The sequence below is a fragment of the Phoxinus phoxinus genome (genome assembly GCF_949152265.1).
Source record: "Phoxinus phoxinus genome assembly, chromosome: 16".
NCBI classification, from domain to species: domain Eukaryota; kingdom Metazoa; phylum Chordata; class Actinopteri; order Cypriniformes; family Leuciscidae; genus Phoxinus; species Phoxinus phoxinus.
The window spans coordinates 30,100,040-30,113,150 of NC_136891.1; the positions used below are offsets into that span (position 1 = coordinate 30,100,040).

At 36.0% G+C, this 13,111-nt stretch overlaps 1 protein-coding gene across 7 annotated transcripts; it reads right to left on the bottom strand.

Moving 5' to 3' along the window:
• Positions 1-244: 244 nt before the first annotated feature.
• mideasa (mitotic deacetylase associated SANT domain protein a) lies at positions 245-11,736 on the bottom strand. 7 transcript variants are annotated; one of them, XM_079584389.1, is made up of 14 exons: positions 11,208-11,736; positions 9,998-10,079; positions 8,484-9,860; positions 6,765-7,001; positions 5,814-6,126; positions 4,894-4,960; positions 4,671-4,813; positions 4,466-4,569; positions 4,120-4,195; positions 3,297-3,385; positions 3,121-3,183; positions 2,733-2,840; positions 2,407-2,591; positions 245-808 (listed from the first exon to the last, which is right to left on the bottom strand). In XM_079584389.1, the coding sequence occupies exons 3-14, from the start codon at positions 9,843-9,845 to the stop codon at positions 574-576; spliced, it is 2,982 nt and encodes a 993-aa protein (XP_079440515.1). In that variant the 5' UTR covers positions 9,846-9,860; positions 9,998-10,079; positions 11,208-11,736; the 3' UTR covers positions 245-573. The 7 variants fall into 7 exon arrangements, with proteins under 7 accessions (XP_079440515.1, XP_079440510.1, XP_079440513.1 ...); XM_079584384.1 differs by having other exon boundaries at positions 2,407-2,594; positions 3,061-3,183; XM_079584387.1 differs by having other exon boundaries at positions 2,407-2,594; positions 11,208-11,718.
• Positions 11,737-13,111: the final 1,375 nt, after the last annotated feature.

A 13,111-nucleotide genomic window follows, 5' to 3' on the forward strand; every position in this document is an offset into this window, starting at 1 on the left:
TGTGATTTGCATTTACATGTGAGTTTTTTTTTTTTTTATCCCTTAATCCCAATATTCCACTCCCCTTTTAAGTGCATCGAAAACATAAATATACACATACTTTTAAGTTTAGAGTACTGAAAAAAAAACACACAACATGATCAATATTGTACACAATATAATACAAAGAGATTCTTTATGCATTATATACATTTCATGCACAAGAAATATTTAATTGAAATTATAGAAGGTAGAAGGAAGGGGATTTTAGTCTGTGTTCTTGATTACATATTACATAAACACCTAAAAAAATACAATCTCACTTAATGCATACAAAATTTGTTCAGGTACTTTCTAGAAAAGTTTAACGCTCATATTCATTTGAATTCATATTTCAAGCTCATTCATCGTGAATGAAGCCATTTTTAAAAAATATAAACCAAAGGAAAGTTCTTATAAAATTTTGGTAAAAATAAAAAGACAAAGGCATATCATCCACTGTTATTTTAAACATCCCAACTGCCTTTAACCGAGATGCACATTTTTGGTACCAACTGGTACTACAGAAGACTGCTAAAGGAGTCATCTAGTTCCTCAATGCCAGTCCTCATCCTGCTCATCATCTGGCTCTGCGGAGCTGTCCTCAGCTCCACTACTCTCTTCTTTCTTTACTCCTTGTGCCTCCTTCCTCTTTGCTGCCTCTAGCATCTCCTGCTTTGCCTTAGCCACTCGCTCCTCCTCTTCTCTTTGGCGCAGTGCTGCCGCCTTCTTCTCCTGCTCGGAGTGACTCTTCATGTGAGCACTCCTGCTCTTCACTTTATAGAACACCCTATATACACACACACAAGGACGTCAAAATAACACACACACACACCTAAAACCATTGGCTAGCTGTGTGAATATTATGCATATAGGGATTTATAAAAACATAAGCAGACAATGAGGAGAAAAAAAAAGAAGTATAAAAAGCACCTGCCCTAAAAGGGTTATTAGTTCACCCAAAAATATAAATACTGTCATAATTTACTCATGTCGTTCCAAACCCGTAAGACTTCCATTCATCTTCGAAACAGAAATGGAGATATTTTAATGAAATCTGAGAGATTTCTGTCGCTCCATTGACAGCCTATGCAACTACTACTTTAAAGCTTCAAAAAGGTTATGAAGACATCGTAAAATTAATCCATATGAGAAGTTTTCTGAAGAGACACGATCGTTTTATATGATGAACAAATTGAATTTAGGCTTTTATTCAAATATAAACGCTCATCAACTCACACATCTGTTCTGATAAACAGAAACTCAAGCATGTTTGCTTGATCTGCAAGAACCGATGAGGTTCATTCTCCTGTTACGCAGCAGTAGCAAGTACGGTTGAGCTTCTGTTTATCTTCGCAGATAAAAGCATGCATTCTGTTCATCATATAAAGCGATCTCGTCTCTTCAGAAAATGTAGACTAAACCTCTTCTTCATTCATATAGATTAGTTTTACGATCTCTTGATGAACTAGCTGTGCATAGCTGTCAATGGAGGCACAGAAATCTCTCAGATTTCATTTAAATATCTTCATTTGTATTTCAAAGATGAACGGAAATCTTATGGGTTTGGAACATGAGGGTGAGTAACAATCTATATCTTTAAGGATACTTTTAAACATAAGTGAAATAATTTCCCTCTGCTTTAGAGAATAAAATTGCTGAATTATTATATGTGGCCTCAGACCAATTATTATCAATAAAATTATTATAATCATAATATCTCTGCTTATGAGTACTCTAACCTCTCGCAGGACATATATATATATATATATATATATATATATATAAAATTAGTTAATAAATAATACTGATATATTTATATATTAAATAATTTTGGGGAAAAAATCAGTCTATATGTAATATTATCATTACATTTAATATTAAAATATAATTTTGCAATATTTTGATAGATTTATTGTGATAATATTAATACTGAAAGTAATATTTCAGTGTCTGAATATCAAATCCCAAAGAGAAACTGTACTGAAGACCAGAGATAAAGAGTTCAGTGGGCAGAATTATCACTCTTATTCTACTTAGATAAGATGTACAGTACAGGAGTAAGATTAGCAGTTTATTTTACAGTCCTGTTCCCCATGTACATACTATGTACTTATTATAGTAATTGCAATATCTGGGTTATAAATAGGTACTAAGTACACTGTAAGTACACTTAAGTGCACATACTGTATAATAAAGTGCAACCAGAGTACCGGTAAGAGCAAAAAAATACAGTAGAGTGTAAACCCTCATATACTGTAGGTGCAACTGATTTAAGAAAGCTCTGGAAGAAAATTGTTTTCAACTGTCCTTTAAATGCAACTAAGACAAACTTGCTTAATTTTCAGAGTAAAAAGACCATAGACCAGCATATACAAACTGACTAACCTAGTGCACTTCTTGCAAGGGAAAATTCCCTCCGGCTCTCCCTGACTCTTGTTGACGGTTGAGGCCCTGCTTTTCTTTCCGGTATTGTCAGAGCGAGGCTTCGGAGGTGCAGGCGAAGGAGTTTTGAAGGAGGGTTGAGTTTCCGCTGAGACATTCTTTTGGTCCTCATGAGCCACGTCTGCCCTCTTCTGGATGAGCCAGTAAAGACAACCATGCAAATAGAATGAGCTTTAATATTCCAACCCAGAGAAACATGACATAGTCTTTATGGTGTATTTACTATATTTATATACAAAGAGGAGTATGCCTTCACTCCAAATACACACATTCTCATTGTCCTGAAGTGTCTTGGTCACATCTTGTAGACGCTCATCCATATTATCTTGTGTTCCCTCCTGTTGTTTACTATCGTTTTCTTCCTCTTTCACAGTCACCTGTGTTGGAGATGAAAGAACAGACTGATGATATAAAAATGATAAGTCTCACATAGGCAAATATTACCAGCACGCATGCATCAAATTGTACAGATTTTGTAAATATTTTTTTAAAATTATGAATTATTTTCAGTTTGGTCTCACACTTTTGGATCCCACTGTACATGTGCTAAAAAGTCAAAAGATAATGACAATGTCTAACAGCAGTAACAGCCTTTACCACAGGGAGGTTTTCCTCTGGGTCTGAAGGTCCATATGTAAAAGTCCCATTACGACCAACCTTTGCTTGTTTCTTATAAGTGTAGTAGAACTCCACACACTGTGCCACTGTTTTAGTCCTCACCTGCCAAAACACACAGATTAACAAAAACACAATGTCACCTTAAAAATATATTTTTTTACTTTATATGAATCAATATATGACCAATAATACAGTAACCAAAAAAGATTGCATACCAGTTTCTGCACTAAGAAGAAATCTTTCCTGTAAGCAGAAATTCCTTTGTTGAAGAATCGTTTTTCATCCACAGTCCAGCAATCTGATCCTGTCAATGTTTAAGGAACATTACTCTCTTGCTATCCACCATAAAACATTACAGATAATCTGCTAAATAACCATCTGATTGCTGTTATTTGATGTAACCACAGATATTTCAGACACCACTCTTTTAGAAGTCACAATGTGAAGACATACATTAGACCAAAAGACACTTTTGCTTCCACCTTGTTGCTGAGAAATATAATGCAGCTTAAAGAGACTAATTCATCGTCAAAAATCACAATTATTTCTTAGACAAACCAAGACAGCCCTAGTGAAGTTTGTTTTAAGTTCATTTAAATTAAAGGTTGTTGCAATATCAATATTTTTAAGACAATTAAATTATTTAAATGATTAAATTATAAGACAATTAAGGTAAAAAATTATGGCTTTCAATTATACTGTAATGTTAAAAGGCGATTCATTATTTCATCCCCAGAAATTGAGAAAAAATCTAATTAATAGAGACACCATTAGCAATATTTGGTATCACTGATGCTGGGCTTCATTAATAGTACTTAGTAAAAAGATGTCATTAAACAAAGATTTAAAATGTCTTTAAATATCTTTATTTTTTTCTGCATTCATTTTGAGATTCAGTGTGAAAATATGCATTGCAATATAAAATATGTAAAAAAATATTTTAAAGTTAGGTGCGATTCATTTCAGATTAATTAGATTAATTAGTTAATTAGATTTTTTTTAGCCCACTACAATATGTTTCTGTAAATGAGTTTCTACCTGCATAGTGGTAGTTTGCCAGATGGTGGTTCCTGGAGAAGATGGGATTCTTCATCATCATCATTTCCAGAGCTTGCTACAGAGTCAAAACAATATTTGTTGTTTCTCCAGAAATCATATTTATGCATCAAATACAGTGGTTCCAATAAGTATTTGGACTTATAGACGTTCAAATGTTTGGGGTCAGCAAAATCTATTTTTTTTTATAGAAATTAATACTTTTCTTCAGCAAACACGCATTAAATTGATCAAATTGGCATCACATTTTCTGCTAAACTATTAAACAGCACATCTATTTTCAAATAAGAATGAAGAGAAACGACTGTGCATTGAGGACTGTGCTCACCAGGACATCGCCTTTGCACTCGTGCAGGCAGTGCATTGCTAGCTCTGGGTTGGTTCCTCCTCCACACATGACACTGGAGCAGACCAGGTTCATAAGGTCATCAACTGGAAAGTAATAAGGATTGGAATGGAAATATGTGAGTATGTCTGTGTTACATGCATTTGGTGAACATTAGTTATATCAATGCAGTCTAAAGACAAGTTACATCTAGTATCCTGGGAGGCCGTAGAATCAGCCTCTGAATTAGGGCGCCAGACCAAAGTTGCTTTATGCTGGTCCTTTGGGGTCACGGTCTGATCCCATAGTTCTGGAATCTCTGCCTGATACTGAGAGCCGATGTTTATGCGCCTAAACATGCAAGAGAGGGAAAATATATTAGATTAGTGGACAGTGATTGTGATGAATTGCTTTGTTAAATAAATGCTTACGGTTCTAGGCTGACAGGCGTTGCTTCTCCAATCAGTGGGAGTGTAGGCGGACTGATATCAGAACTGCCTGAAATGCAGAAAATACAGTCAGCAAAAGAGAGAGATTAATTATGTCAATATGATGAACAACTACACAGTTAATCTACACTTGGAATTAATAAGTAAGAATAAACATGAATAAACAAATAGTGAAAAAGGGTTGACACTTTACATTAAGGCTGTATAAGTTAACATTAGTTAACACAATAGTTAATGTGAACTAACAACTAATACAATAACACTACCTTTTTTTTTTACAAAAAACGTTTGTTAAAATTATTAGTTCATGATACCCAATGCATTAACTAATGAACAAAACAATTACAGCTTTTATCCATCTAGGTTAAGTTTTATTTTTACATATACTAATAGATTTTTTAACATTTCGTTAATTAACATTAGTCAATGAATTATGAACTAACTAACAATGTAAATTAACATTAAGAAGATTAATAAATGGAGTAAGAACGTACAGTTTATTGATACTTCATGATACCTAATTACTGATAACTTCTAATTCATCTATTAATAAGTATGAATAAACAATCAAATACTGACGATAAAAATTAGACACTTTACAATAATAATAATAAGTTAATAATAAAAGTATTTTTCATTATTAGTTCATTTTGTATTATTTCTAAATATACTAACATATTTATACCATTAAAAGTTGTACGTTAACATTAATTAATGACAACTATCACTGAACAATAGTGTGTTTATACTGTAAATTAACATTAACGTAAATGAAACAATTCTGTAAGAAACTATTGTTCATTGGTAGATTACTATAACTACTGCATTAGTAAATGTTAATGCTTAGAACACTATTGTACATTTTTACTAATAAAAAAACAAAAACGCAAGGTGGAACGTACTAGTGCGCAGCAAGCTTCGCATGTTGCTTCGGGGTGTGGATGGGGGGGGCAGGATCTGGCTGCCCGCTGACATAGAAGAGAGGAACAGAACAGAGTACAGCCCAGAGCCTTCACGCACAGGTGAAAGAATGGGCGGAGGGGTGTACGGCGGGATGATGCTGGCATGGTCTGGCAGGCGCACTGGGGAGCGCAGATTGCTCTGGTAGGGGGTGATGCTGGAGTAGACAGACGGGGCGATGAAAGTGCACGGCTGAGGTATGACCAGAGGCTCAGGTCGTGGGCGGCGCTTGGATTTGTCCTCTTGCCCTGTTCCCTGATTGAAACATAAATGGTAGATACAGATGAACATTCTGCCATCATTTACTCACCCTCAAGTTGTTTCAGACATGTATGTTTTTCTTTCTTCTGCTGAACATAGAATTAGATCATTTGAAGAATGTGGGTAACCAAACAGTTGACAGTAGCCATTGACTTCCATAGTATTTTTTTCCCCCATACTATGAAAGTCAATGACAACAGTCAACTGTTTGATTCTTCACAATATCTTATTCTGTGTTCAGCAGAAGAAAGAAAAAACACAGGTGATGACCGAAGTTTCATTTTTGGGTGAACAACTGTCTATTTAACAACTATTTGAAAAGCTCAAGTACACTTTTAGTGTGAAAAAGCATGTGCTGGTTGATGGCATCACTGTTTTTATGCTTTATGGCTGAATTGAACTCATTTTATAATGTATTAACTTTACTAAGTTACTGAACCAAACTGAATCAACACTGAACTGACTTCGTGACACTATTGTCTTTTTTAGTGATTCTTTCCAGTATAATTGAATTCTGTTTGCATCATTGATCAATATTTTCCTGTTTATCACTGTAAAGATACTTTGAAATAATCTGTGCTGTATAAAGCACTATATAAATAAAGCCGACTTGACTTGATTTTAACCTGTACCTGGATGAAGCTCACGGATGCGGAGTTCTTTAATGAGTGCCGGCGTGCCACTATAACAGAGGGTTTGCGATCAGGCTGGTTCTGTTGATGTGAAATCTCTGAGGGATTCCGAACATTATCCGCCTGTGCCCAGCTGCCCTGCACTTCCATTTTGATTTGACCTCTCCGAACTGGGACCGAGACTGGGATGACTAGGGGGGCCATACCAGCTGGTCTACCAGAGGTAATATCCTCACACTATTGAGAGAAGATTAAAAAGACAGAAGTACATATACATGGAGAAAAAAAATAAAGGGATAAACAGGCACAAATAAAGTTAATTATGTGTTAGCAACCCTGCAGCGTTTAAGTGAGTCACAGAACTAGATGGGTTATGCGATCTTAAAAACACAGTTACAGTTCATGTTTTTAATAAAAAAATAAAAAAATAACCCTCTCAAATAAAAAGAGATGTCTATTTCCTGTTACATAGAAGTATCTGAAGACAGTCTGTTATATTTAAAATAATACATTCATACCATTAGCTTCTTGTTTTGTGAAGTTTGGATTGGGTAAATGTTAGCAAATAGTGCTTGGTGAATCAGCCACTCCCAAATTCAACAAAGGATTTTGAAAAAGTGTGGAATGTGAAGGTGTGCAGACATGCAGCAGCTCACCAGACTGCTTCACAATGCTCACTAACTCCATTAACTTTACTGCACATTATACTGTGTGTATATGACCGGGGAAGCTCGGTAGCAAACACTACTAAGAGACAAATTTGTACTGTAATATTTACTTTACAGCTTGAGTCAGCGGTGGAAATTTTCAAGGTTTTGAATAAGCCAATTCATAAGCTTGTTTAAACAACAAAAACAACTTAGTAGACCATCAAATCAGCAAAATATCCCATAATAATTTTAAATATTTAAGGTATGAACATACAAAACTGTTCAAAAGCTTGTGGTCAGTAAGAATTTTTAAGAATTAATTCAACATGATCAATTTAATCGGTCAAACGTGACAAAAAATGATTTATAACGTTACAAAATATTTTTTATTTAAAATAAATGCTGTTCTTTTGAACTTTCTACTTATCACGGTTTTCAAAAACATTATTTAGCATAGAATGAATCCTCAAAGATCATGTGACACTGAAGACTGGAGAAATTAAGCTGAAAATTCAGCTTTGCCTTTACAGGAATAAATTACATTTTAAAATATATTATCATAGAAAATAATTATTTGAAATTGTAATCAAATTTCACATATAAATTATTATATTTTCAAGAATAAATAAATCCTGTTGATCATGAGAAACTAAATGAGAAACTTGTAATAAACTTGTAATAAAAATATTACAAATCTTACTAACACCAAACATTTGAAAGGGTTTAATTAGCCAATAGATTTCCTAAGAAAGTTTAAACATTGAGGCGTTATTAAAAATGACTGTTTATTTGAGCATCCTGCAATAGTGGTACAACCGATGGAATGGATTTTGGGGGGGCAAGACTATCTGTTTGTTTGACCAATGCCAGGAAGGGAATGTGCTCAAGAAACCTTTTTGAAAACAATTAATATATGTGCAATTTCGTTTGGTGACGCTAGTGGCACTTACAAAATGTATTTAAGGACATATCCAGTCCAGTGTGTTCCATTTAATATTAGAACATATTTCTACTATTCCACTGTTGTAAAATTAGGCTTCAAATGGACTTCCAAATGAAATGGGCTCACCTTGGCTGGCAGAAATTCCATCTCTGAAGCCTTTTGAGCAAGAGTCTCAAGGTTGATCTCCTTTGAGGCCCTCCGTCGTCTCTGAGTGCTTTGAATGACCCCCACTATGGGTCCTTGGACTCCACCAACTCCTCCATTCTGAGAAGAAACCTTGTCCTTGGAGGGCTGGTCGCCTTGAGGAGAGACGCCATCTTTAGAGAGTCGCCGAGAGCGGCGAGGGAGGACCTGCCGTTTGGTTTGGGTTTCTTGGAGGTCTGGAGTGGGCTCTGCGGGGCCAGATTCCTGGTAATTTGATTCCTGAGGAACAAGATGTTGTGGTTGAGGGACAGTGACCTGGGGCTGACTCAATTCGATTTTCACCTGAGCGCTGGGAAGATCCTGTGACTCAATCACTTGTTTGGCTCGCTGCTTTTCTATAGACTCTAGGTGTTGAAAACCTTGTCCATGCTGCTGCAGTTGCTGCTGCTGCTGCATCTGTTGCATCTGTTCCTGCCTTTTCTTCTGCTGCTGGTGGTACTGCTGTTGCATTTGATGCAGCCGTTGCTGCTGCTGGATTTGATTCTGTTGCTGCTGCTGCAACTGACGCATTTGCTGCATTTGTTGCATCTGGTGTTGACGATGCAGCTGCTGCTGCTGCTGTTGCAACTGCAAGAGTTGCTGTTGTGTTTTCGGCTTCTCGTTGTAATTCATATTTAAAGATGCATTGCTGCCTTGGAAGACTTGTTGGAAACCAGTTGCCTGCGGCTGCTTGGTAGTTCCAAACGCCAGCTGGAAGGGTTGCAGAGTGGAATCAGTCATATCGTGATGCATGGCCTGAGGCTGATATTGGAGGTCTGCAGGTATGTGACCTTGTTGGAGAGCCTGGATTTGAGCATGATGCATGGCTGCCATCGTGGGATGGTCCCAATCTGCCCCAGGAACATGAGAAGCGTCTGTGTAGGACTGCGAGGAACCTGGCGAAAGCTTCTCCATCTTTATAGCCTCCATCTCATGACTTTTGTGAAAGGCCCTTGGGTCATCTACAGCACTAAGAGAAGGGGCAAAGTTCTGTGTCCACTTATTTATGTTCGGGAGGCCCTGAAACCAAGTCGAGGTCTGCACTGGGTCCTGATGCACCCACTTCACCGGTCCTGACTGCTGAAAATGCCCTCGGACTGGATATCCTTTATCAGATTTGAAAACGCCCTGGACTTCAGGGCTAGAATCCACCAAACCCTCTGGACTGTTGTGAGTTTGCTCCAAGGAAGGGGCTCCCACGTTGTAGAAGAGATCTCCTGAATGCTGCATTGTTTCACCAATGGCTTCAACATTCTGCTTGCTAATACTGTTTATGGTTCCTCTCTGGTGCGGAGAAAGACTCATGGCAGTTGTGTAAAACTAGAAGACAAGCAAAAACCCAGGGCATCCATTACTTTCTTTTTAAATAAGCCTAATTAGGTTTGAACAAGGACGAAGTTAAATAATAATGATAACGTTTTACAGAGCAGAGTGCATGTGGGGTCTAGAAGCCTCACCTCCCCACTTGCTTCTAAACTGCAGTATAAAGGTGGTGTAAATATTTAAAAACTCAGTCATTCCTCAGTCAAGGGAAACGTTCTAAAAAGGAGAGAAAGACAAAAAGTTAGGTTTTGAAATCAGTCACAATAGGAGTATAATGTCGTCTGCATTCTACACAAAATAAAAGGGCAAAAAAAAGGTAAAATAGTTCAATGATATGACACTCATTTAATTTTGTCCAGATTATTATTCAAAATATAATGCTACATTATAATGCTATTCATACAAACAATAACTTGCACACACCTCTTGTGTGAGCAAATGCAACATTTGTGTGAGCAAATGCAACAGTTTTTTAGGAGAGAACACAAAGTTTCTCAGGGAAACGCAAACCTTTTGCAAACAAATGCAAAAGCATTGAAATGTTTCCTCCCATCTCATATTTTTTTCCATTATCTGTCTTCTTGGGGACTCACTAATAATAAGCATGTTTTTAGTTTTTAAATTAAAATTCATTTTTATATTTTTTAAGGGGACTTTTTTATGTCAGGGTGAAACGAATCCTTATGTCATAATGGAAAAAATGTATCTTATTATATTACAAAAAAGTTGACCCAAATGTCAGTGTTGGCCCCGAATAAACAAATCAAATATCTACAGAAACAATAAACAGAATGATTTGTCAAGCAAACTTCAGATCACCAATTACCTAACCAACCATAACATGTCAAAAAATACTCACGATTGACAGGACACCAAATTTGCTAATATTTCCTCATGCATACCATTAATTAATGGCTATTTGACAAGACTTGTGCGTAGAGAAGGAACATAGTAAAACCAGGAAACCTGACAAACACAAATGCAGAAGGCAAAAGCAGACAGGCACGGGAGGGGCATTAAAAGTGCAATGCAAGACAACAAGAATTACAGGAAGTGAAGAGGGAAAGGGAGAGAGAGAGATATGGAGAGTATACAGGAGAGAGAGAACAAGCAGAACTACTTTTCAACCCATTAATGACCCCTCCCAACCCAGAAACCACGATGAAAACATTTGTTATAACAAAATATATGTATAAGTAATGCTGCAAAGCAAACTGTCCTACATACTTCCCTGTAAGACTGACTGCAAAGTTTCAGTATTTGTGCATTTTGCTCCTTGGTGTTTCTTGACTTATTGAACGAAATGTCGTGTACGAAAGCAGATTAAAACTGTAGCGTACTTACTCTGTTGCAACATGGTATTGACGTCCTCCTTCCTTCCTTACTTTTCAAGTTCGGATGACAGCGCCTTACAAAAACAGTTCAAGCCCTGGGCAAAGTCAATAGCGTGCGTGCATGGCCATAAACACATACTACAATGCAGACTGTCGTAAACGCCTAGACGTAAGTGCGCACATTTGATGATACGCTAAAATACCATGTCATAATGCATCGATAGGCCTTTCTAACGAGTAGGCTGCCAAATCTAACAACTTTTTTGTATCCGAACACGTTTGAACACCTCGGTAGTCACCAAACCTGTTTTCCTGTTTACATTCTGCCGTACGTTAAGCGCAATTTTACCAATAGCCTACTGTTAGCAGGATGCGTAGAGTTCGAGGTCGGATCCTCTTACAATAATCTATCCATCAAAGTTATTTATCAACAAAACAGTTCGCACCCACGCAACCAATCGGCGTGTTTCGGATTAAAGGCGAGGCGACACCAGGCGCAAAAGCGCACACTGTGATTGGACGGAAGGAACTTCTCGCACACTGCTGGAATGGAATGGAATATTTTATTACTGAGACCAACATTTATATTTCCATATCTCTTTAACTTTTACTAACTTCGAGATATACTACAGGTTGTGTTGAAAGTGTCGGTATTTATGTTAAAAAGAAAAGAAAAGGAAAATAAAAATTTCAGTGCTGTATGTATATAATTAAACAGCCTGTAATTGTAACTTTGTGATTCTTACCACAAAAATGTATGGATGTAACAAACCCAAAGCAACGAAAAAGAAAGTTCTAATACCTGTTCTATTTTTATTTTATTTTAATACTAGTTCTATTTATAACTAGTAAATTATAATTAAATAATATTGGAATAAGTACTAATAAATAAGAACCATCTAATAATAAACAGGTAGAGTTTCTAAATGAACAGTAACTACTTTTTTTTTTTTTTTTAGCAAAAGGTACTAGAGCATAAAAAGTACTTATAGCTCAAAATTGAATGAATGAAATGAATGAATAATTTTCTTTTCTTTCACTGAAGTCTCCAGTGAAGCATGACTGCGGACTGAGATGGTGTGCTAGATATCATTTGTTGGACCTCCTGGACAAATAAAACTTTTGTCACTGTCTAGACTGACTCCGAACGACACTGAATGAGAGTAACGAATATCTTCTGACCGCCTGAACGAGACATCATACCAAAAATGTTTTCAACTTTTTTACGAATCGGAGTGGAAGATTCAACGACTCTTACTCACAACAAACACTTGTCGCCACCTACTGGCGTACTCTGAACTTACGAATCTGAAATAATATTTTTGATCAATGGTTTCAAAGGAATCGAGTCAGTGAAGTGATTAAAAATCCCCACAAAACAACAAAAACATTTGAGAAACAAAGAAAGTTTTTTTATAAGAATTCATCAAATAATATCGTCTCTTGAGTTAAATAAAACGTTCTAGTTCAAAAGCTACAAATCTAACAATGTAGTAAAAAAAAGAATAAGTTAATTATTATTAAAAATTATTATTATTTTGCCAACAGGTCAGGGAACAGTATAGTCGTAGTCTCACACAGTTTGTCATCATTATTATTCACAACATAATGGCTGTTGCTCATTATATTTGATTCATATGTCATATTAAAACAGAAGATCTGTGCACTCTTTTTTTACTGTAAAACACACCTTTTTAAATTTAATTGTATTATTTTTTTATTGGGGGAAGGGGGTACATTGAATAAACATAAAATAAAAATGTATAAATAAAACTACAAACATTTCAATAAAAATATGGAAATGTTTACAAATATTTTTTTTTTACAGCTTTCTTATTTTAACATAATAAGTGTTATTATGACTAAACACTAAATGTAGCGAATTTAGCTATAATAACAGGACAGGAGAGAATA